This window comes from Hemitrygon akajei, chromosome 6 (assembly GCF_048418815.1).
Source record: "Hemitrygon akajei chromosome 6, sHemAka1.3, whole genome shotgun sequence".
Taxonomy (NCBI): Eukaryota; Metazoa; Chordata; class Chondrichthyes; order Myliobatiformes; family Dasyatidae; genus Hemitrygon; species Hemitrygon akajei.
The window spans coordinates 13633331-13658079 of record NC_133129.1 but is presented as its reverse complement, the minus strand read 5'-3'; the positions used below and the strand labels follow the sequence as shown (position 1 = coordinate 13658079).

The window sequence follows — 24749 nt, the reverse complement described above, 5'->3', positions numbered from 1 at the left end:
GGAGCAGGAAGCACCAGAGAGACATTCTGTAACGATCAATAAACCAATTGTCTGGAATCAAATGACCTTGCCTGGTGTCTCAAGGCTGGGTGTGTCCGTACCCGCACCACCCCCCACACTGGCACTCCTCTGCCACCTGTCCCACACCCCTCCCACCAGATTTATAAACTCACTCTCCGTTCCACGTCGACAGATACAGTCCTGTGCAAAAGTCTTCGGCGCCCCAGCTCTGTATATGTACCTAAGACTTTTGCACAGGACTGTAGAACGAAACATACGATGAACTGTGTCATTTGACAAAGATGAGCAGGAACTGCTTTTCCCAAAGACTGGTGAATCTGTGGAATTCTCTGTCCAATGAAGCAGTGGAGGCTTCCTCAGTAAGTATATTTAAGATAAGGTCAGATAGATTCTTGCATAGTAGGGGAATTAAGGATTATGGGGAAAAGGCAGGTAGTTGGAGATGAGTCCATGGCTGGATTATTGAATAGCAGAGCAGGCTCGATGGGACAGATGGCTTACTGCTGCTCATACTTCTTATGTTCTTCTGTTTGGTTACATCAGAAAATCTGGACATATAAAATTAGGTCCCCTCAATCTAAATCGTTGATATAAGTATTGTAAAAATGGGAGCCTAACACTGGTATCTGTGACCCCGTCAGTTATAGCCTATTAACCCGAGAGGGGCTTATTTATTCCCACTGTACTGAACGCTAACTTTCCATCCATGCTATTAGATTACCTATCGAGATTAACTTTGTCACATGAACATCGAAACGAACAGTGTCATTTGTGCCAACGACCAACACAGTCTGAGGAAGTGCTGGGGGCAGCCCACAAATGTTGCCATGTTTCCTGCGCCATCACAGCACGCTCACAACTTACCAACCCTAATTTGTTCATCTTTGGAATGTGGGAGGAAACCGCAGCATCCAGTCTTGGGGAGAGTGTTAAACCTCCTTACAGATAGAGGGTATGAGCACTGACCGTCTCCTCCAGATTCCTGTATGCATCCGTTTGAGAATTTTCATCTGGACTTAATTGCGTCCAGATGTAGGATCTCAACTTGAAACATTGCCTGGCAATTACCGCCCCTAGATGCTGCCTGACCTGCTGAGTTCCTCCAGAGCTTTGTGTGTCCCTTAGGATCTCGTATGTTTGAGGAGACGCCAAGAAATGCAGGCGTAAACTCAGGTCACAAGTTCACTTTTCTCATTCGGTAGAGAGTTCACTATTTTAAATTTTACTCCAAAGTTCAGGAAACATATCAGAATCAGGTTTATTATCACTGTGTCGTGAAATTTGTTGTTTGGCAGCAGAACAGTGCAATGCATACATTATGCTATAAGTTAAAATAAGAAATATATTTTAAAGGATAGTGCAAAAAGAGAGCAAAATAGTGAGGTTGTGTCTGTGGGTGGCTTCACTCGCCTCAGCATTGACCTGACTCCATAACCTGGGGACTCTGCAGCTTAAGTTCTCAGTATTATCTTTTATAAGATTTGCACAGCTTGTCCTCGTTTACATACTGGATGTTTGCAGGTATTTCTTGTGTGTGGTTTTTATTTTCCATTCTATTTTATGGTTCTATTTTATTTTCCTATAAGAAATGGAATCTTAGGGTTATATATGATGTGCGTACTTTGATAAATTTCCTTTGAGCTTTGGGGTTCGTGGACTATTCAAAAATGTGAGTCTAATGAATTGTGAATAATAATAACAACCAGAGATTCAAGTACATAAACAAAAGAGATTCTGCTATGCTGGAAATCTTAAGCAACACACACGCACACAAGTGCTGGAGGAACTCAGCAGGTCCGGTAGCATCGATGGAGGGGAATAAACAGTTTTGGGCTGACACCCATTATCAGGATTGAAACGGTGCATTTTTGTTATTGGTACCGGCTTACATATGTACCGAGATCAAGGGAAAAGCTTATCTTGCTTACTGTTCATACAGATCAAATCATTACGCAGTGCGTTGAGTCAGAATAAGGTAAAACAATAACAATGCAGAATAAAGAGTAACAGTTACCGAAAAAGTGCAGTGCAAGTTTCCAAATTGGGCCTTTTGGCCCATTGAGTCTACGGCACCATTCAATCATGTCTGATTTATTTATTGTCTACTTGCCTTTTCTCTGTAGCTGTTGCAGTTTATTCTGCATTGTTTAAGGTGAATTAGGGTTCACAAAAGTCAAATAGCTACACGGTACAAGATAAAGCAATAACAGGATATCTACAATACCATAATGCAGAATAAAGTGTAGCAGCTACAGAGGAAATGGAGTGCAGGTTGACAAATGCAAGATTATTACGAGGTGGATTGTGAGGCCAAGACTCCAACTTATCGGACAAGAGCTTTGTCCAAGAGTCTGATAACAATGGGGTAGCTGTCCTTCAGCCTGGGGGTACATACTTTCAGGCTTTTGTATCTTCTGCCCAATGGGAGAGGGATGAAGAGAGAATGTCTGGGGTGGGTGGGGGGTTCTTTGATTATGCTGGCCGCTTTATCAAGGCAGCAAGAAGTGTAATAGAGTCCACGTGGGGAGGCTGGTTCCCGAGCTGTGTCTACTGCTCTCTTTCGCTTGGTAGCTGAGCGAAGGGCGCTGAGTAGGCTACGGTCAATTATGGATAACTCTGAACATCCTCTACATAGCACCATCCAGAGACAGAGAAGCAGTTTCAGCGACAGGTTACTATCGATGCAATGCTCCTCAGACAGGATGAAGAGGTCAATACTCCCCAGTGCCATTAGGCTTTACAATTCTACCGCCAGGACTTAAGAACTTTTTAAAAGCTATTATTAATGCTTTTTGAGATAGTGATTTAGATGCATATCATATTTTTTTTTACTGAGTTAAGTATTGTATGTAATTAGTTTTGCTACAACAAGTGTATGGGACATTGGAAAAATGTTGAATTTCCCCATGGGGATGAATAAAGTATCTATCTATCTATCTATCTGTCGTGGCATCCTCAGCAGACTTTGGAGCGAGAGGTTCAAATCCGGCCTGTTCCTTGCATGCGTTGTACCTATGCTGGGTCGAGCATCGAGCTCACAATTCGGACTTGGTAAACAGACAAATGCTAAGGAAACAGCAAGGTTTTTGCCTGATGCACCGAATTGCCATGGGTGGAATTACAGCTCTCTGCAATTTCTTGTGGTCAAAGGCAGAGCAATTTCCCAACCAAGCCCTGAGGCGACCAGATGAGGTACTTACTGCAGCACATCAACAAAAAATTGGTAAGGGTTGATGGGGACTTGCCAAATTTTTTCTTGGCAAATTTCTTTTGCCTCCAGTAGAAATAGAGGCTGATTTTCAACCCATTAACTCATTTTCTCTCTCCCCACAGAATCTGCCTGACTCATTAACAATTTCCAATGTTTGCGCCTTTCATTTCACCTTTCCGTGCATTGCTGTCATATCTGCTTCCACCACCTCTCATTCCAGGCTCCACCACTCTGTAAAAATAAAAACTCATTTGGTAAATCTCTGGCTTTCATAACTTTATAATCTTCTATCAGGTTGCCTCTCAGCTTCCTTCACTACCCCCCCCCCCACCCAAAATTTTTTTTTAATCTGTCTAACTTCTCTTTATAGCTTGTTTTCTCTAATTCAATTAACACCCTGGCACCCTCTCAAGTCTCCATAAACAACTTATGTTGTAGCAACTTTGAACTTTGATCTAGAACTCCACACAGTTGATGCACCATCAATAACTCTCGGAGACGTGAGGCGAGATATAGGCTTTTATTGACTGGAAGAAAGAACAAGCAGCAATTGACCACCATGCTACATCCTGGAGACTGAGGGCCGGGCTCAGGCCCCAATCGCCTTTATACCGGGGTCTGTGGGAGGAGCCACGGGAGCAGTCAGCGGGAGGGGGGGCGTGTCCAGACAGGTATATGTAGTTCACCACAGACGGGAGGCAAACAATAGGCTTTTATTAGCTGCAGGAGACCACCACACAACATCCTGGAGACTGAGGGAGGAGCAGTGCCCCAATCGCCTTTATACCGGGGTCAGTGGGAGGAGCCACAGGAGCAGTCAGCAGGGGGGTGTGTCCAGACAGGTATATGTAGTTCACCACAACAGTATACACCAAAGACATAGGAGCTGAATTGTGCCATTTGGCCAATCGAGTCTACTGCACCATTCGATAATGTTTGATTTATTTGTTGTCTACCTGTATTTTCTCTGTAGCTGTTGCAGTTAATCCTGCATTCCAGTATTGTGTTTTATGTTATTACGATCTTAGTGATTTAACAGTATACAAGACAAGCTCTTCACTGTATCTCAAGAAACTGGTGATTATTACCAGCCTTTCCTCATTTCATTCCGTCTTTCCACTTATCTTTCTTTTAATTTGGCCACAGTGAAGACGTTCCCATCTTTTACTGGTCAACCTGTCGTCATTCATAACCTTGAAACCCCGAAGTCCCCTTTCACACGTCCATGGTTCTTGGTGGGTTGATCGTCATCGGCCGCTTCCTTTGAATTTGGAGATCCCGCCTGCAAACGATCGTCATTGATTTTGAATCAACATTTCGTCCCTCCTTTAGCACGATATCATTGGTCTAAAATACCCAAACACTAATGATAATTGGTATACATGTATATATTCAATTCGGACCGCCTGTCCTGTCTCGCTCTCAACTCCCATTGGTCAGCTAAACTAAATCTAGATCTAGATTGGATATCGGAACCATCAATCGGTGCTGCTTATGACGTAATATTATGATACAATGCCGCGTCCCGGCCTGGAAAGAAAATTCGATAGATCATTGCTTGGCGGAGCCGTCAATCAATGGACGGCATGGGAGGGAAGTGTGTGTCATTGAGCTGAGAGACTACAAATCCAATCGACTATTGGTTTAGAGGACTGTTCATCATCGAAAGGCGGCACGCTGTACCCCGTTGAGTGTGGCTTTTCCTTTTTTAGTCCCGCCTTCTATCCAAACTCTGTGATCTCATTGGTCAATCGGAGCAGCAATCAGGGGACGGGTGCCGGCGTTAGGTTAGGTTGTTGTGGACGAATTGTGGGATATTTCCTCAGCAAGATGGCGGTGGTTGCCGGGCTTGGCGACAGATGGAGGTTCGGTTAGTGAGCCCGCCTCGGGGATAAGCTCTGCACACATCCGGTCGGGGTGTTTGCCTGTTGCTGTCTTGAATTAAAGCGCTTGGTAAAGCGTAAGATTGCCGAGCTTCGTTGCCCCCTCCCCACTATTCCACTCCCTTCACTTTCTCCTTCTCCCTAATAAAATGGCAACCATGGAGAAACTGATGAAGGCCTTCGAGTCACTGAAGTCATTCCAGCAGGGACCGTCCAGCGAGGAGCCGGGACAGAAACAGTGAGTAAACAGACGCGCACCCATCCCTGCATGTGTGCGCTTATCCGCAATCATAAAGACACAACCACTCGCAGCCACATAAACACATGCATGCGACCTCTTTCTAATATATGCACACAACTCCGATGCATTGATGTACTTAACCACACTCTTAAATACAAATATACAACCATTCGCAGTCATATAAATGCACGCAACCCCGTACTTATATGCACCCAACCCCGTAGTACGTGTGTGCTTGACCACACTTCAATGTAAATGACACTTCCACATAGACACATGCATACGACCTACTAGTATATGCATATAACCCCGATGCCTGTACTTAACCACAGTCAAATACGCAGCCACTCACAGCTATATAAACACATCCATCTATTCTTCCACTCTCACACAACCTTGCGTCATGCATTCACTTTGCGTATGTGTGCCTATTTCGCGCTCTCAAACTTGCTTTCACAAATGTGTACGCAGCCATGCGAAAAATAAAATTTCCCTTACTATTCTTCATTGCAAAGGTGCGCAACTAGTTACACAAGTATGCATGTGCAGACAAATGCAAAAATATATATAGGTAAAGACTGGACAGTAGGCAAATCTAGAACTGTAGACACTGAGATATGAACACAGATAATTAAATATAAACCAGATCTGATGCAGAACAAAAAAAAAACACAGTAAGATAAAGAACACAATAAATATACAAAATAGCTTGTATACAAAGATTTATGTCCATAAAGTGACCGTATTAAGACATAGGAGCAGAGTTGGGACATTCAGCCCATTGAGGCTGATTGATCCCAGATCCCACTCAACCCCATACTCCTGCCTTCTCACCATATCCATTAGGAAACGATTAACTTCTGCCTTAAATATACCCACAGACTTGGCTTCCAGTGCAGTCCGGCAGGCTGCGTACATAAGGTGACTGACAGGAAATGATAAAGTAGTGTTTGTGGAGGGGTGGGTTAGTGGGTAGAGGTGCTGATCAGCCTTACTGCTTGGGGAAAGTACGGTAACTTTTTGAGTCTGTTGTGGGTAGGGCCAAGTCCATGAGCAGGGACTGAAAGCATTAACTTGAATGTGTTTGAGGCAGATCATTCATTTCAGTGTTATGTATCATCAATAATTGCTGATTGACTAGCTGATTTTTGAAACATTCTAGTTTTTGTTATTATTTCATTATTAAGGGTGAACATGATTTTGAGTTACTTAGCAATTGCGCTCTCATGTGGGATGTGGCAGTGATCTCAACCCCCCCCCCCCCCCCTCAAGAGGAACTGAGCAGGTCAGAGTTTTGGGCCAGGACCCTTTATCAGGACTGGAAAGCAAGGAGGAAGAAGCCAGAATTAGAAAGTAGGAGGGGAAGGAGGACAAGCTGGCAGGTAGGATGTGGCAGATGTGTTCAGTCATTCAAGCTTTAAAACAGAAAGTTCTATTTGTACAACATGTTTAGTCAGCTTGTCAAACTGCACTCTATTTTTTTGCAATTCTATATTTCAAAACAGGTGCCTAGTTTGATTGAAATAGTATGTTCAATAATATTACTCAAGTCAAGAGTCAATAAAATATGTTTTACAATGATATCAGTAAGCCTGGGAATTTGAGGAGGGGTGGCTGTTTGACTTATGCAAATTGGCAACATCGAGGTTTTTATAGTTATTAAATATAGATTCTATGATTTGTGTAAGTTGCACAACTACAGCTATAGTAGCGGGGTGACTCACCTTGCTGAAGGGATGGGCAATGAATACAGGCCTTGTCAGCAATCTCCACTTCCATGAATAAATATGCTAAATTGGGCTCTCTGCTTATTGTCTGTGGTGGAACAGTTACAGCACAGAAGGTGCTAATCAGCACTTTGAATCTGGAAGTATAGAGTCATAAAACACTACACAGAAACAGGCCACTTGGGCCATCTATTCTTGCAGTTATTCGTCTGCTTAGTCCAATTGATCTGCACCCAGACCACAGCCCTCATACCCCTCCCATCTATGTACCTATCCAAATTTCCCTTCAATGGTGAAATCAAGCCTGCATCCACCACTTCCGCTGGCAGCATGTTCCACTCTCTCACTACCCTCTGAGTGAAAACATTCCTTCTCATGTTCCCCTTAAATATTTAATCTTTCACCCTTAACCTGTGACTGCTGGTCTAGCGTCACCAAACTTCAGAATCAAATCAGGTTTATTATCACCGCCATGTGACGTGAAATTTGTTAACTTAGCAGCTGCAGTTCAATGCAATACATAATCTAGCAGGGAAAAATAAAATAAGAATAATAACAATAAACAAGTAAATCATTACGTATATTGAATAGATTAAAAACACATGCAAAAACAGAAGTACGATACATTTTTAAAAAAGTGAGGTCATGTCCAAAGATTCGATTCCATTTAGGAATCGGATGGCAGAGGGGAAAAAGCTGTTTCTGAATTGCTGAGTGTGTGCCTTCAGGCTTCTGTATCTCCTACCTGATGGTAACAGTGAGAAAAGGGTATGCCCTGGGTGCTGAATGTCCGTAATAATGGAGACTAGTACCCAAGATGGAGCTGACTAGATTTACAACCTTCTGCAGCTTCTTTTGGTCCTTTGTAGTAGCCCCTCCATATCAAACAGCGTTAGAGTGTCCACTCTATCCACGTTACAACTATAGAAGTTTCTGAGTCTATTTGTTGACATGCCAAATCTCTTCAAACTTCTAATAAAGTATAGCTGCTGTCTTACCTTCTTTATAACTACATTGATATGTTGGGACCAGGTTAGATCCTTGGAGATCTTGACACCGAGGAACTTGAAGCTGCTCACTCTCTCCACTTCTGATCCCTCTGAGGATTGGTACGTGTTCCTTCGTCTTACCCTTTCTGAAGTCCGCAATCAGTTCTTTCGCCTTACCGACGTTGAGTGCCGGGTTGTTTCTGTGGCACCACTCCACTAGTTGGCCTGCTTGCATTTATCCTATATACCTCTTGTAATTTTGTATACCTCTATTAAATCTACCCTAATTCTTCTGTGCTTTAGGGAAGGAAGTCCTAATCTTTCCCTATAACACAGGTCCTCAAGTCCCAGCAATATCATTGTAAATTTTCTCAGCACTCTTTGAATCTTATTGACATTATTCCTGTATGTAGATGGCCAAAACTACATACAATATTCCCAGTTCGGCCTCACTGATGTCTTACACAACTTCAAGCAGATGCAACAGAAGAGTTACTATTTAGAATTCTCTTTTAAAATAGCGCATAAGCCATTACTTTTGAAAAACGCAAATCCAAATTCAGTTTATAAACTCTGCATTATTATGGTTGTTTGAAATTGGATGTAATGAACTTCTGCAGTATGTGATGTCAACAATAACAGGTCTGGTGGCAACCAATGCATTGAATTAAGAGTTCAGAGAAATGTGTTTAATTTCTGCTATAAGCCATTGGCAATATTTTATTGAGCAAAACATTCCTTCAGTTTTACTCAGTTAAATAGCTCTCTTTCAAGGAGGAGATTAATACTTGAGATATTTCACAGTGATCGGAAGTTAAGCAGCATGTGGATTTAAGGCTAAAAAGCACACAGGTCTTAATATTTAGCATAGATCACTGTTGTTGAAGGCCTGATCTCCTGCATGAGTTCTATTGGAAAATTGGTTCGTCAATTAAGCGATTTCTTGGATTACCGGCTAGAGTTGCTGGAAGGTGGGGTGACTGTTTAAGTGCTTTCCAAATAGTGTTGTAATTTTGTGATAATTGTAACCAGCCTTGGTGACCTGTTATTTTGCACAAGAAAATTGCATCTATACTGAACCGGGGGTAAGGTTGTAAATGTTCAGTTAGTTAAGTTGATTAATTAGTGGCAATTTTATTTACAAGCAGATATAAAGAATGGTGATTGAGAAATGGACTTTTCTCAAGTTCACTTCATTAAGGCACATCCTTTATTTTGTAGAGTGATCACACTCAACATTTTAGGAGCAACTTCTTCCCTTCAGTCAGATTTCTGAATGGACAATGGACCCATGTAATACGACTTATGTATTTTATTTTCCTTTTTCTTTTTGCACTATTTAATTAAATTATTAAAGATATATTTCTTATTGTAATACTTAATATAAAACAATGTACTGCTGCTGCAAAACAACAGATTTCATGACATATGCCAGTGATATTAAACCTGATTCTGACCAGTGAGAAAGCCTGTAATTCAAGCATCAAGGGATGATTTCCAAATTCAATAAATAATCAATACTTCACATCCTTATTGTGTACTTGTGTTCAACCGGTGGAAAGTGGAGACAAAGTAGCTTCATTAGCTAAGGTAGTTAATAAAATTTCTTCTAAATCATAAACCTGATATGCTCCTTGGAAATCAATTTCAGTATCACTTACTTACTGTCCATAATGCCACTGGCATTTAGGGCACCAATCTCTGGCGGTGTTCAGGGCTTCCTTCATTATGTCAGTAGCTTCCTCTCGGTTTTCACTACTGTCAGTCAGGCAGGTCCTGAGTTGGAGACTCGGGAATACCGTCGCACTCAGATATAGAAGGAATTTTCATTGCTGTTTCCGTAACAATTTTGTTTTACCAATTAGGGTTGTTAGCCCTGAGCTGAACCCCTGAACCGTGAACACCGGTGGACCACTCTTAGTCTGGCCTCTACCCTTTGACCTGTTTGGCATGAGTGATCTTACAAAGAGCCAAAGCACAAAGCCCTGACTCCAGCCAACGTAACTGTCCGGGTCACTGAGGCACGCAAGCCTCCAAACTACAAGGTTGTTGTCCTCCTGGAGGACTTTCAGAATCAGAATCTGGTTTAATTATCACTGACATATGTCGTGAAATTAATTGTTTTGCAGTAGCAGTGCATTGCAATATGTAAAGAATTATTAAAAGCTGCAATTAGAAATATAAAAAAGTAAGGAGTGCAAAAAGAGCAAAATAGTGGGGTAATGTTCATGGACCATTCAGAAATCTGATGGCGGAGGAGAAAAAGCTATTTCTCCTCAAACATTGAGTGTGCATCTTGGTAGTAATGAAAAGAGGGTATGGCATGGATGGTAAGAATATTTAATGTTGGATACAGTCGGCCCTCCTTATCCGCGGGGGATTGGTTCTGGGACCCCCCCCCCCGCGGATACCAAAAAACGTGGATGCTCAAGTTGGTGGACTTTAGGACCCAGTGGAGCTCTGGACCTTATTTAACCTGTCTCAGTGCGGTGGGCTTTAGGACCTGGCGGGGCTCGGAACCCACCGTCCTCATTGTTTCTGTTCCGTTACGGAAAACGATCACGATTGAAAATAAAGTGGAAATAGTAAAGTGATCGGAAAGAGGTGAAACGCCATCGGTCATTGGAAAAGTGTTAGGCTACAGTTGGTCAATGATCGGAACAATTTTAAAGGATAAAGTGAGAATGATAGAGCATGTGAAGGCCCTGCCCCAATGAAAGCTACAATTATTACAAAGCAATGCAGTGGTTTAATTATTGAAATACATACGTTTCTTAAGTTTTATATGCATAGAAAGGTAAAATATGTACTATATCCTAAGACAAACATTTGACTAACTGATGCTAAATAATACCAGATGTACCTGTTGCGACTTAGAGAACTTCCGTTTTTTTCGATTCCCAATACGCGGTAACCTATGCACATCCTCCTGTATACTTTAAATCATCTCTAGATTACTTATAATGCCTAATACAATGTAAATGCTATGTAAATAGTTGTTATATTGTATTGTTTAGGGAATGATGACAAGAAAAAATGTCTGTACATGCTCAAACTACAAGTGCGGGAGAGAGAACTTCCGGGTTTTCCCGATCCGTGGTTGGTTGAATCCGTGCATGCAGAACCCGCGGATAAAGAGGGCCGACTGCACTGCCTTCTTGAGGCATTGCCCTTTGAAGATGTCATCAGTGGTGGGAGGCTGGTGCCCATAATGGAGCTGGCTGAGTTTACAACTCTCTGCAGCCTTTTCCGATTCTGTGTAGTTGATATACCGGACATTGATGCGCTCAGTCGGAATACTGTGCAAGATACATCTGTAGAACTGTGCTAGAGTCTTTGTGTGACAAACCAAATCTCCTCAATCTCCTATTGAAATGTAGTTGCTGGCATGTTGTCTTTGTAATTGGATCAATGTGATGGAACCAGGATAGATATTCAGAGATGTTGACACACAGCAACTTGAACCTGTTCACCCTTTTCGCTGCTGACCACTCGGACTGGTGTGTGTTCCCTCGACTTCCCCTTCCTGATGTCCACAATTGGTCTTACTGACATTGAATGAAAGGTTGTTGTAGGTGACACTACCTCACTCCTGCACAGCTCCATCACTGTCTGAGATCTGCCAATAACAGTTGTTATGAGGCAAAGTATTTTGACTAGATCCACCCCTTTCTGTCCTTTCACTGTTTAATCTTCAACCACAAAGGGGAAGTGAGTTTGTATGCTCAGTTTCATTCAGTGTCTCAGTGTTTTGGCAATAGTTGGTAACCTGGTTTAGTGTAAACTTATTGATACTACTTATTAATGTTTTAATACTTTTTAATTAGTAAAAGGAAGAAGTTGCACTTAAACAGCACTTCTAACATCCCTTTAGTATATCCCAAAACACTTAGATCACACCCATAAGACCAGAAAGTCATGGAAACAGAATTCAGCCCATCATCTACTCTACCATTCCATCATGGCTGATTTATTTTACCCCTCAGTCCTATCCTCCTGCCTTCTCCCTGTAACCTTTAACACCCTTACTAATCAGGAACATATCAGCCTCCACCTTAAATATGCCCAATGACTTGGCCATCTGTAACAATGAATTCTACAGATTCAACACACTGGCTGAAGAAATTCCTCCTCATCTCTGTTCTAAAGGGACATCCTTCTATTCTGAGGCAGAGCCATTAAACACTCCTCATAGGATAACCCATTTATTCATGAACCTCTTCTGGATCCTCTCCAGTGCTAGTATATCCTTTCTTAGATTTGGAACTCAAAACTGCTCACAGTACTCCAAATTCAGTCTGACCAATGTCTTATAAAGCTTCAGTATTACATCCTTGCTTTTAAGTTCTAGTTCTCAAAATATGCACTAACATTGCATTTGCCTTCCTTACCACCAGCACTTCATAGGAGGGGTAATTTTGCAAGAAATTCAGCAATCACTGTGTACACAGCCTCCACAAAACAGCAGTGTGATAATGTCCAGGTAATTTGTTAGTCTATTGGTTGTGGGATATATAATGGCCGGGATATCAGAGTGGATGGAATACAGTGTAGGGAAGTGCATGGTCATGTGGAAAGAATAATGCTGTAGACTATTTCACAAACGGTGAACTCGTTCATAAATCAGGTGCAAAGGGACTTGGGGGTACTTGTGCAGGATTCCCTAAAAGTTAACTTGCAGGTTAAGTCAGTGGTAAGGAAGGCACATACAATGTTAGCATTCATTAAGGGAAGGCTAGAATATAAATGCAAATATGTAATGCTGAGGCTTTATAAGATGTTGGTCATATCACACTTGGATTATTATGTTCAGTTTAGGGCCCCTTATCTAAGAAAAGATGTGCTGGTATTGGAGAGGGTCCAAAGGAGGTTTACGAGAATAATCCTGGAATGAAAAGCTCAACTCATTGGGCCTGTACTTGTTGGGATTAAGAATGTGGGGGGGGGGGGGGCAGTGTGAGAGATCATTGAAATCTACCTCATATTGAAATGTATAGATAAGAGTGTATGTGGAGAGGATGTTTCCTATTGTGGTGGAGTCTAGGACCAGAGGGCACAGCCTCAGAATAGAAGGATGTACCTTTAGAACAGAGATGAGGAAGGATTTCTTTAGCTAGAGGGTGGTGAAGTTATTGAGTATATTTAAAAGGAAGATTGATGGGTGCTTGATTAGCAAGGGTTGTCAAAGGAGAAAGTAGGAGAATGGGGTTGCGAGGGATAATAAATCTACCATGATGGAATGGTAGAGTGAACTCTGGGCTGATTGGCCTGATTTTGTGCCTTTGTTTTACGATCTTGTAGTTCAGATTATTATATCTTTAGCATCTTGCTATGGATGTAGCCTAAGGCCTCATAAGCTTTCAAACCACTCCAAAGCTTGCTCAATACTGTATTGAATGTCTGCAGGGAGCTTCAAGCTGAATAGCTGGAAAGAGGCAGACAGTTTGTGGAATTTGTAGCCACATGCAGCTCTGCAGGCCAGGTTGTTGGGTGTACTTAAGGCAGAGATTGATAGGTTCTTGATTGGACTTGGCATCAAAGGCTATGGGGAGAAGGCTGGGAACTGAGGTTGAGAAGTAAAAAGGTTCAGCCGTGATTGAATGGTGGAGCAGACTCGTTGGGCCAGATAGCCTAATTCTGCTCCTATGTCTTATGAACATTGAAAGATAGAAAACCTACAGCACAATACAGGACCTTCGGCCCACAAAGCTGTGCCGAACATGTCCTTACCTTAGAAATTACCAAGGGTTACCCATAGCCCTCTATTGACTTACTGATTTGAAGGCAAGAGGACAAACAATGTCCTGGACATAAAAATATGTCATTGTGGAGATCAAATTTTCAAATCCTGTGCTTAAATTGGTAAGAAAAAGTCACTCAAAATCTCATAGTTCCAATTTTTTTTTTGTTGCATCAGTGCACATTAAACAAAGTAACTGTTGAATTACATTGGTTCAGATAAGGTTGCGCCAGGCATGAAGATAGAATTGGATTTTTATTACTTGGTATCGTCTGGTTTAAGATGGTGCTGGTGAAGCACAGCGACAACTTGCTGGTTGCAAACAAAACTGCTGACTACTTTTATCGTCTTCCAGCCGGGTACAGCCTATCAGTTGGAAGCCTGAGAAGAGTTTGTCATATACACTAGGAAAGAGCGAGATTCTGTTTTTATGTACTAACTACTTTATTAATCACATTTTTCTCAAAATCGATCACTGCAATCAGTAGCCTGTAATTTCCTTTTTGGAGTTGTGCTTTTGAACTGCTTGTCGGACCTGGCGTTTTTGCATTGTGAATTGAAGTCTCGAAGGTGCAGGATGGTTGTGGCACAGTGTGTACAGACTGAATTGAGGTGGTGGGGCCCAGGCCTGAGCCCAAGAGTGGGGAACGAGCCAATGTTTAGCCTAGTGGTCACCAACCTTTTTAAGCCCAAGATCCCCGAGCTCGGCCTTAGTGAAAGGCAAGATCGACCTACTAAATCATTTAGAGAAAACAGCTCAGATTGTACTTCCAACTCGAGGCTTTTTATTTGGGCTAATTGCATTTTAATTACATAAAATGCTTTTGTCAAACTTTCAAATTAATTCAACCAAGAAAACGCTGTAACTAGCATATCAAACAGGCCACAGCGGCATCGAGCTCATCCAATAACGCCTTGAATAAGCGGTGCTGAAGCGCTTTTGCTCGAATCAAGTTTATCAGTTTGACCACCAGTGTCATTACATGAGAAAAGTCCGCGACCTACCCAGCGAAGGCCTGCTGATGAATCACGCAGTGATAATCAGGAAGTCAGGAGAATCAGGGTCGTTACGGCACAGTGCTATAAAACCAAAGCGCACACCGTGCATTGCTGGGGCCCCATCAGTAGTAATTGCCACCAGTTTATGAATGGGGATGTCATTTTTGCAGTCATTTTTAAAAATTCATTGTAAATATCCTCACCTCTCATTCTCTCCTTTAAGTGAAAAAGAGTGAGGAAGTTCTCCTTTGTTGTAAAATCCTGGAAAGCCATTCTGACAAATACAACAAACTGAGCTGTTTGCATTACATCCAGGGATTCATTGAACTGTCGTGAAAAATATTCACAGAGTGTCAAGTCCTTTAACACTTGTCGATCCACGTTCTCTGAGCCTTCAGCCCCGATTTCAGCTCCTCAACTTTCCTGGTATTGGTAAACTGTTACTGAGACACTAGTATAAGTTTCAGGGGTACGCAAGCTAATGACACCACTGTTTTTGTTTCCCATTTCTTTACATTTGGGGAATGTTGGAATTTAAAGGGGGAGAAGTGTTGTAATGTGAGCATTATAAAGATAAGTTAATACCAATTAGGATCATGGTAAAGCTGTTTGTAAAGAGAGATTGTTTCTGGGGTTGTGGGGTTTTCCTTCTAGTCTTTTCTGCCCAGTGCGCATTAGTGAAAACCTCTGTATGCGAATATCGTTTTGCCGTCCTAAATAAAGTTGTTCCTTTTGGGCATGAAGTTGTCGAGTGGTCCTTTTTCAAAGTAGAAGTTACTACATATTTGCATCAAAAGGTTTATCAGGCATAATGTATTTGTGTATTTATTTTTCTTTTTTTTTGACTGGTTGGCGACCACTAGTTTAGCCATTGCTGGAATAGACTTGGAGGCGATTCAAAGTGGCAGAACTAAGGCAAGGCTGAGTCGTGGCGGTGGGGCACTGACCCGAGAGTGATTTAAGCAGCTGACCAGATTGGAAAGGTTGGATACATGCCAAATCGAGGCGGCAGGTCCTGGGTCCGAGAGCAAATTGAAGTGGCAGGGCCCGGGTCTGAGAGCAAGGAGCACCCCGCTGTTTGGCCAATTTAAGTGCTGGGCCAAATTGAAAAAGTCAGGGTGTTGGGGCTGGAGATGAGGGTGTTCAGCTCATGGCTGGAAAGGTTTACTTGTCTCAGTGCTGAACTGAGGCTGTGGCCTGTAAGTAACAGGTTCCCAGATCGGCTGTGGACTCACTTTCATGAACTTCAGTTCCCACTGTTATTTGCTTGCGTGTTTTATTGGGTTTCTTTGTCTTGTGGCTGCTCGTAAGGAGCTGAATCTCAAGGTTGTATAAAGTATATATACTTAGATAATAAATGTTCTTTGAACTTTGAATTTGATGCGATTGTTCTCTGAATGGTCTAACAAGTCACTAAGCCACAAATTATTCCACACACCGACACACCGAAGAAGATCATAGTACCCTCAACCCCTGCAACTTCTCGAGGCTAATCTGTGCATTTAGATACTGAAATGAGCACAGATGTTACAGAATATGCATAAGAGGTGCACACCGTCAAAACGTGTTCCTGTGTGTCCTTTGCCAGGGACTGTTACGAAGGCTGAAGAGGCCTTCATTGGTCTGGGCCGACAATGGATGTTGCATCTGAGCTGTTTAGATACCCAAGCCAGGACAGTACGATATGGAGAGTGAGCTGTTGCCCGTGTAGCAAGCTCTCCCTCTCCATGCATCTGATGAACCCAGAGGAACAGCGGGCTAGTGCTCTTGATAAAAACACAAAATGCTGGCAGAACTCAGCAGGCCAGACAGCATCTATGGGAGGAGGTAGTGCTCTTGATTTGTTTTTACTCTTTTCACCCAAGGTCAGTTATTGAATTTTGTTGGAAAGACCAAACAGAGATATGGTGATAAATAGGTTCTCTAAGTTCACTTTCATCACCGTTTCCAACTGGAAGCTGCGAGCAGTTAGTAAGGTAGAGTCAGTTGCCAAGGAACCCTTTGGCTATTTGACCTTCCTCTCTGGAATTACTAATAGTACAACTTTATCTTTTTAGATTTATACAGCATGGTAGCAGGCTTTTTGGTCTAATTTGTTGATGTCGACTTAAACTAGACTCATTTGCCTTGTATTCCATTAAAGCTTTCTTCTCGTGTACCTGTCTAAATTCTTTAAACACTGCAATTGCTGCTGTAATTTCAAAAATTTGATTTGCACTTGAATAGATAATGTGTGTTGGTTATCAGTTTGGTCTCTGCTCTGTTGGTCAGCATCCCATTTTGTAAACTGTAGATTTCTAAAACTCATCTGTTTATTTCTTATCCTTGTTTTAATGACTGAGAGGGTAAGCACAGCTCTAATGCCATATTTAATTTTGCTGACGACACCACTGTCGTTAGCTGAATTGAAGGTGGTTGACTAATCAGTAAATTGGAGGGAGATTGAAAATCTGGCTGAGTGGTGCCACAAAAAGAACTTCTCACTTGATGTCAGCAAGGAAAATTAAGGAAATGATTATTGACTTCAGGAGAGGACCCAGAGGTCCTGGAATCCATACTCATTAGGGGATCAGAAGTGGAGAGTCCTGATCCGGGGGCGGGGGGGGGGGAGGAGGGTGCTAAGCAGGTTCTATACCTTGCCCAAAGGTGATTGCAGGCTAGCAGAGGGAAGGTAGAGACGTATCTCTCCCCCCCCCCCCCACCCCCCCACCCAGACCATTACATCCCAGCGAAATATCTTGGGACACTTTAATATATAAATGCAGGTTATTGTTGTAGAGCAATATAAGAGATTCCCTGATGTCTCCTGATAAAGGGTCTTGGTCCGAAATGTCGACTTGCTGAGTTCCTCCAGCATTTTGTTTGTGTATGTTATTGAGGAAGTAATATGCAGGAGCACTTACCGGTAGTTTTTTGAGAAGTTGTGGAGTTTTTTCTCTTTCCTTATTTTTTAATTTAACTATGTGGCAGATTTTCTTGATATGCCTGTGTATTTTGTTTGCTTTTCTCAATACGTGCTGCTTTGTGTATTGGAAAGGGTGTGCACAAGTGTAATTTATCAAAACCATAATGAGCAGGTGCAGAAGCCAATCATTAATTGTATAAACAAGCTTAGCTTATGTCTGGGCTATCTTTTATAACAGATATACTGGAGATCGTATGTGTATCATGCACAAGATTCTTTATTGGGCCTTGCCGTTGAGCTAAGAATAAAATCCCCCAAAAATTTAATGAATTCAAAAAATTTAAGTGGTGGTGCCTTAAGTACGTTGCATGGGGTTGTGGAAGAGGCAGAAACATTAGGCTCTGATATTTTTTATGCAATGGACCCTTTCCATTACCGAATGGAACCCCTGCATTAGGGACTTTTAGCTAGGCACATGAAACTGAGGGAAATGGGAGGATATGGATATCGTGTGGGTAGAAGAGATTAGTTCAGTTGGCCATTTGCTTACTCATTTAATTGTTTCAGCACAACATTGTGGGCTGAATGGCCTGTTCCTATACTGTTCTAAGTTCTATATTTTAACTTGTGAAATATACTGTAAATAAAAGTTTATTACGTTGAATAATCAGGGTCGTGCTATGATGCTTGTGACTTTATTATGTTTGTGTTGCATGGAAATGGCTTCATCCAGCTCTTGCTAGGGGGTTCTGTTGCAATGAGCTGAAACCTAGTTTAAAGTATGTATACAGTATACAACCTTAAGATTTGTCTTGCAGGCATCCAATAAACAAAGAAACAATAGAATCCGTTCAGTGAAAGTCCCCACCGTGAAACACCCAATGTGCAAATAAAAACAAATTGTGTAAACAATAAAAAGTAAACAAATATCATCAACTGCTGAGTCCTCAGTGCTGTGCTGATGTCCACAGGCCACAGTTGCAGAGTCAGTTCAGAGCTGAAGCGCCCTGATCAAATTGCACAAATAGTAAAAAAGAATAAACAGCAAACACAAGGAACGTGAGTCTCTGAAGCAAGTCCGTAGATGCTGAGCATGCTCTGCACTGAGACAAGCCTGTCCAGATGTCCATTGACTGCTCCTGAAGCTGGCGGCATGGGACTCCTGCGCCTTCTGCCTGCTGACAGCAGCGAAAGAGACCGGTCAAACTCAGACAGGCAGCACTGAACGCCTGTTCATTTTCCACTCACCTGAGTTTAATCTTGTTCGACGCTTTAATTGGCAAAGAGTAATGAAACCAACCATGGGTTCGTGTTTCGTCATGAGGAAAAGATACAGAATCTTATCCACAGCAAATTCCCCAGAAGGCAGCAGAAGCACCAGAATATTCAGTCAGCCCAAATATACATTCTTAAAAGCAAAGGTCCAGTCTGCAATGGATCGAAATTCAGAAGCACCAGAATATTCAGTCAGCCCAAATATACATTCTTAAAAGCAAAGTTCCAGGCTGCAATGGATCGAAATTCAGAAGCACCAGAATATTCAGTCAGCCCAAATATACATTCTTAAAAGCAAAGTTCCAGGCTACAATGGATCGAAATTCAGAAGTAGTATATTCAGCAGAAGAGTATCCAGTAGTTTTATAAGCTGTCCGCAAGATATCACGTTGGTCACTGGTGCCATCTTGCTGAAAGTATTATTTAACCTAGTTAATGATTAAGCATCCCAAAGTACTTTAAAGTTAGTGAAGGTAATACACGTGGAATTTAAACTAAGATAACAGTGTAGGGGGATCAGGGCACTATGGTGGCATAGTGGTTAATATGGCACTATTACAGTTTGAGGCCTGGAGTCAAAGTTCAGTTCTCACTGCTGACTGTAAGGAGTTTGTATGTTCTCCCTGTGACTGCGTGGGTTTCCTCTGGATGCTCTGGTTTCATAAGAACATAAGAGATAGGAGCAGGAGTAGGCCAATTGGCCCCTCAAGCCTGCTCCGCCATTCAACAAGATCATGGCTGATCCAATCTTAACTCTAGTTTTCACCGAATCCCACAAGGCAACAGTGCCACATTCCAAAGATGTACTGGTTATGTAAACTTAAAAAAACGCTGGACCAAATAACCCCAGCACAAAAGGTCGTTACTTATCTTTTCACCCGTTCATTTCTTCGAGCTCAGCTGGCGAGTGAACTTGGTCCCGACATCAGGGGGAGAAGCTTTCTCATCCCTCCAGTGGTTCAACAAGTTCACTGCCTGATGTCAGAATTGTTAGAAGTTATAAGGCCACCGATACAAAAGAACAATCAGTTTGATGGACACTCCAGCCACTTTAATTAAGAAAGGAATGTCCTGTCTAATTTCCATCAGGACTGCCTTTTGTCGAAACCAAAAGGTGTGAAGAATCAGGAGACATCTTATGTGGATCTGTGTGAACTTTAACCCTTATCTTGCTTCAAAGAAGCAGCTGTGAGACATTATTCAAACACACTGCAGTCACAGACATAGTCAGTACTTTATCAGTTATTAGATTAATTAGTGATTGTAAATTGTCTTATGATTGTGCTATTTGGGTTGCTGGGTGGCATGGCTTGTTGGGTCATAAGGGCCTGTTCCTGTTCCATGTTGCATCTTGAAATAAATAAAATAAATTTCAGGTGAATGTAAGAGATGTGACTTTTTTTTCCAAATGAGAGTTATGCCAATTCCTGACTAATATTTACCTTCTGCCACATAACCAAAATGGATGGTTGTTAAGTTGCTTTTTCTGTAGGAGCTACAATTGCTCCTATGTATCCTTTTAAAAAAAATAGTAAGTAATTAAAAAGGAATCATCATGACTTGAAGTCAGGGAGTTATTTCATAAAAGATTATCTTTAGGAAAAAAATGTTAATGCTGTTATGTTCTTCCCATCAGTGATTGCAAGTAGAAGCTCCAAATAGAAATGATACAATTACACATTCTACGTTTCTGTATGTGTGTTGTGATTGAAGCAATGTATGTTTAATGTCTTAGCACAGAAATATGTCTAATTTCCTCAAAAACAATTACCAATATTAAATTCTTACAGTGATAATGAGAGGCAGTGGATCCATAATGCATGTGATTACTCTTTGGAAGAGTCATCTAGTTAATATTGTTCCCTAATGTAATTCTTTTTATTGGTTCATGAGATGTCATTTGAAATGGTTGATATATATTTTCAATCCCTAATTGTCCCTGAAATGGAGAATATTTTAAGGGATGAATTCAGATGAATCTTCAGTGTGAATTAACCAGATCTTGTAAAGATGTTGTTCTACTCCCAGAAGAGAACCAGATTGATTTTATGGCAAGCTACTTCTAGCTTTTTAAGTTCCTAATTTACTTGATCACTTGATTTTAAATTCCTTGGCTACCAGGATGTGAACTACTGTTTCTGCGTGAATTGTCTGGGTTTCTGAATACACATTCATTAACTTAACTGTTGCGCTATTATACCCCAGTTTGTGTTCATACAATTCCATCTTGCAGTACTACAATGTAATCTAAATTTTTAGTTTTTTAACATTGAAAATAATTCAAGTTGGCCTAAAGGAATGTGGGTAGGGAGAGAATTCAACTGAATGAAATCCTTTCATTCACGAGAATGTTCCTGGAGAAGATAGGGTTAACATATAAGGAAAGCTCAATGGCTCTGGGTTTGTACTCACTATCTGGAGTTTAGAAGAATGAGGTGGATTTCATTGAAAACTACTGAATATTGAAAGGCCTGGAAAGAGTGGATATGGAGGCAAATTTTCGAAGAGAGGAGACAGTCTAGGACCAGAGGGAACTGCCTCAGAATAGAAAGCTGTACCTTTAGAACAGAGATGAGGAGGAATTTCTTTGGACAGAGAGTGGTAAATCTGTGGAATTCATTGCCACAGATGGCTGTGGAGACCAAGTCATTGGGTATATTTAAGGCGGATGGTTGACAGGTTCTTAATCAGTAAGGGCATCAGAAGTTACAGGGAGGAGGCAGAAGGGGATTATAAATCAGCCATGATTGAATGGCAGTAGAGACTTGATGGGCCAAATGGCCTAATTCTGCTCCTATGTTTTATTGTCTTATGACAATAGATCATGGGGATTTATCAGGGGAAGATACTTGCAAATAGTTCTAGAAGATCCCAATTGCATACGTGACACAATATTTGCTTCTCCACCAGCCCTCACCATTGCACAAATAACAAGTGTATTAGCAGAATGTGATAAGTCGAATATGCTGTGATGTCTGTTCTCTGTGTTTCCATGCATGAGTGGTTGTTCAGTTGCCTTAGTGAGCAGCAGTGTAATCCTTAATGACACCATGTTATCCGCTCTGCTAGATGTTGCTTGAAGCTGTTTTATGATACAAACTTACACACGCAGGTAGGAAAGCTCTAATATGGAGGGGCTATATGGTTTAATATTATACTTGATTAAATGCTGTGGGTTGATTTGGCAGTTATTGTCTTTATGGGAAGTAGAATTAAATGAAATAATTTGCTGTAAGAATTTTGCACTCATATGGTTGTCATAAAATAATAAAGCAACATATTGCTGAATGCACTGGAACTGGAATTGTAGTCACCTTGAATTGTGCAAGATTTAAATACCGTATGCTGTTGTCGTGGGTCTCTGCCACAAGCTCCCTTTCCTTGTCACTAATCCATTCATTATAGTCAGTGTCTGGAATAAGCTAGGCAAGTTAAAATCCTATTATTTATTAAATTATTTTCTGGACACTCATGCCCTGTAATGCCTAATTATTGGTCTTTTCATTTTTCCAGGAAGAAAGAATCTGCCACAACCAAAAAAGACCGTGTGACTCACTGCCTGACCATATGTGAAAACATCGTTGCCCAGTCTCTTAGGTAAGTGACTTCAGTCTTAATAGAAAAATCTGTAACTGCAGATGCTGAAAATCAGAAATAAAAAAATGGAATGCTGAATACTCAACAGGTTAGGTAGTATCTGATTAGAAAGAAGCCTTCAGCATTTCAATTCTGAAGAATGGTCATCGACCTGAGATGGAAATTCTGTTTTTTTGCCTTTACGCATACTGACTGACCCCAGGCTGTGAGACTACTGAATCCCCTGTCACCACCCAGGTCTCATCACGTACTAAGTGCCTGTTGCATTACGCTGTTTACTTTTTAACTTGTGACATATGCACATTTTTATTTGTTAATTTATTTGTGGGAATATTGTTTTACGTGTTGTGTGAGTTATATGTACTGTGTTTTGCAGCTTGGTCTGGAGGAGCGTTGTTTAGTTTGACTGTATCCGTGTATACAGTTGAATGACAATAAACTTGAACTTGATAGCTCTGAAAAGCCCATTGTTCAAATGTGGAGAGGTTGCTAGTGATGGATGGTGTTAGGTGGCCTAGAGCAAGCAGTGCACTTGCTTGGTGCTAAGATGTGTGGCTCAAGGAAGCAGTAAAATATTTAAAGACTTACAGTATTTTTCCAGTGAGATTAACAAGGTTGAAGTCTCTTTCGGGGAAGGGATAAATATCAGAAGGAAAGAGACAATTTTCCAGGGTTCTTTGGAACAGGGGAAGTACGGAGGACATAACTGTGGTGCATAAAATTGAGGGGCACAGAGTAAATACAAAGAAGAAATGCCTTGCTGTTCCCTCACTTGATCTGTCAAAAGCCAGAGAACAGATTTAAAGTAATTGGAAGAGGGTTAGAAGAGAGATACGGAAAGGTTTTCTCACCCAGCAGATGGCAGGGAATCAGACAGACGAGAAATCCTCATCAGATTTTTAAAGCCATGCCCTGTAGGACTGTGAGGTACTGGAAGCCAAGTAGCTGTTCTGCAGCCTGTGCAGGATCAATGGGTTGGGTGGCCTCCTCTGTTGTAATTTTTCTACTTAATTAGCTATCTAGGGTCCATGGAGTGTGGGAGGCTTGGCAGAAATACTACTACCTCTTAAAAAATAAATAAAACATTAGAGAAGGAAACAATCTTGGATAGCTAATGTTGAATATATTTTTCTAAGTATAGAATCAAGTTTAGGATATTGCAGACCCATTGACATATTGCTTACCATATCTTATTTTAAGCAAAAATAATTAAAAACTGAAATCGTAGCAAAGAATTGTTGATGACTAGTTTCAAAAAGTTATATTTGATCAGTTTTATTGGTTTGTATTTTCTTTTACAGAAGTAAAATGAACAGTAGGAATAGGATAATGCAGCAATTTTAAGATACTAGGATTTTCCAAGGGCTATTTATTAATAAAGAACTTCACAGTAGAAAAATGAGCAAGTTCTGAGCTTTGTGGAGCCGAATAACAATGGGAAAACAAAAGGATTGGCAAAAGGCAGAAATTGATGTTACAAGACATTGTTGAGAATCAAGAAAATCCAAAAATTTGAGAGTGAGGTAAAACTAGAGGAATTAACGATACTGAGGAAGAGCAATGTATTAATAAATGTACAATGTGTAATTATAGGTATGGTATGGTTCCGTAGTGTTAGAATAACATAATTACAGCACCAGCGACCAGGATTGAGTTCCACTGCTGTCTGTATATTCTCCCTGTGGTCATGTGTTTCCTCTGGGTGCTCTGGTTTCCTTCCACATTCCAAAGGGTTAGTAGGTTAATTGGTCACATGGGTGGAATTGAGTGGTGCAGGCTCATTGGGTTGAAAGGGCCTGTTACCACGCTGTATCTCTAAATAAGTATAATTACTGAATTGCACTGGTAGTAGTTAAGTTGTGAATTGTGATTGTTAGACAAGAGGCCAAATATTCCAATGGGTGGAAGTGGAAAAGGGTTCTGAGGACACAGAGCATCAAAAGTAGATGTAAATTAACCATAACACCATAAAATGCTGATAGCACACAGATTCATTCTAAGATAGAATTTTAAGGTAGAAAAGTTGTATTTAAGTTGCTTATGTGCGTAGGTTGAGCAAGCTTGGAGCGGAGGAGGATAAGAGGTGACTTGATAAAGGTGTATAAGATGTTAGGAGGCAGAGGTCAAGTGCACATTCAGAGATTTCCCCCCCAGGGTGGAA

The 24749-nt window shown here is 41.3% G+C and overlaps 1 protein-coding gene across 6 annotated transcripts in view; it reads left to right on the top strand.

Annotated features, from left to right (window-relative positions):
• The first annotated feature begins 5047 nt into the window (after nucleotides 1-5047).
• Nucleotides 5048-24749, top strand: part of htt (huntingtin) — a 246898-nt gene continuing 227196 nt past the window's right edge. For all 6 annotated transcript variants that reach the window (XM_073047912.1, XM_073047911.1, XM_073047909.1 and 3 more), the window contains exons 1-2: nucleotides 5048-5353; nucleotides 22505-22588. In XM_073047912.1, the coding sequence (XP_072904013.1) occupies nucleotides 5265-5353; nucleotides 22505-22588 (173 nt within the window). In that variant the 5' untranslated portion in view covers nucleotides 5048-5264. The remainder of the gene's footprint in view (nucleotides 5354-22504; nucleotides 22589-24749) is intronic.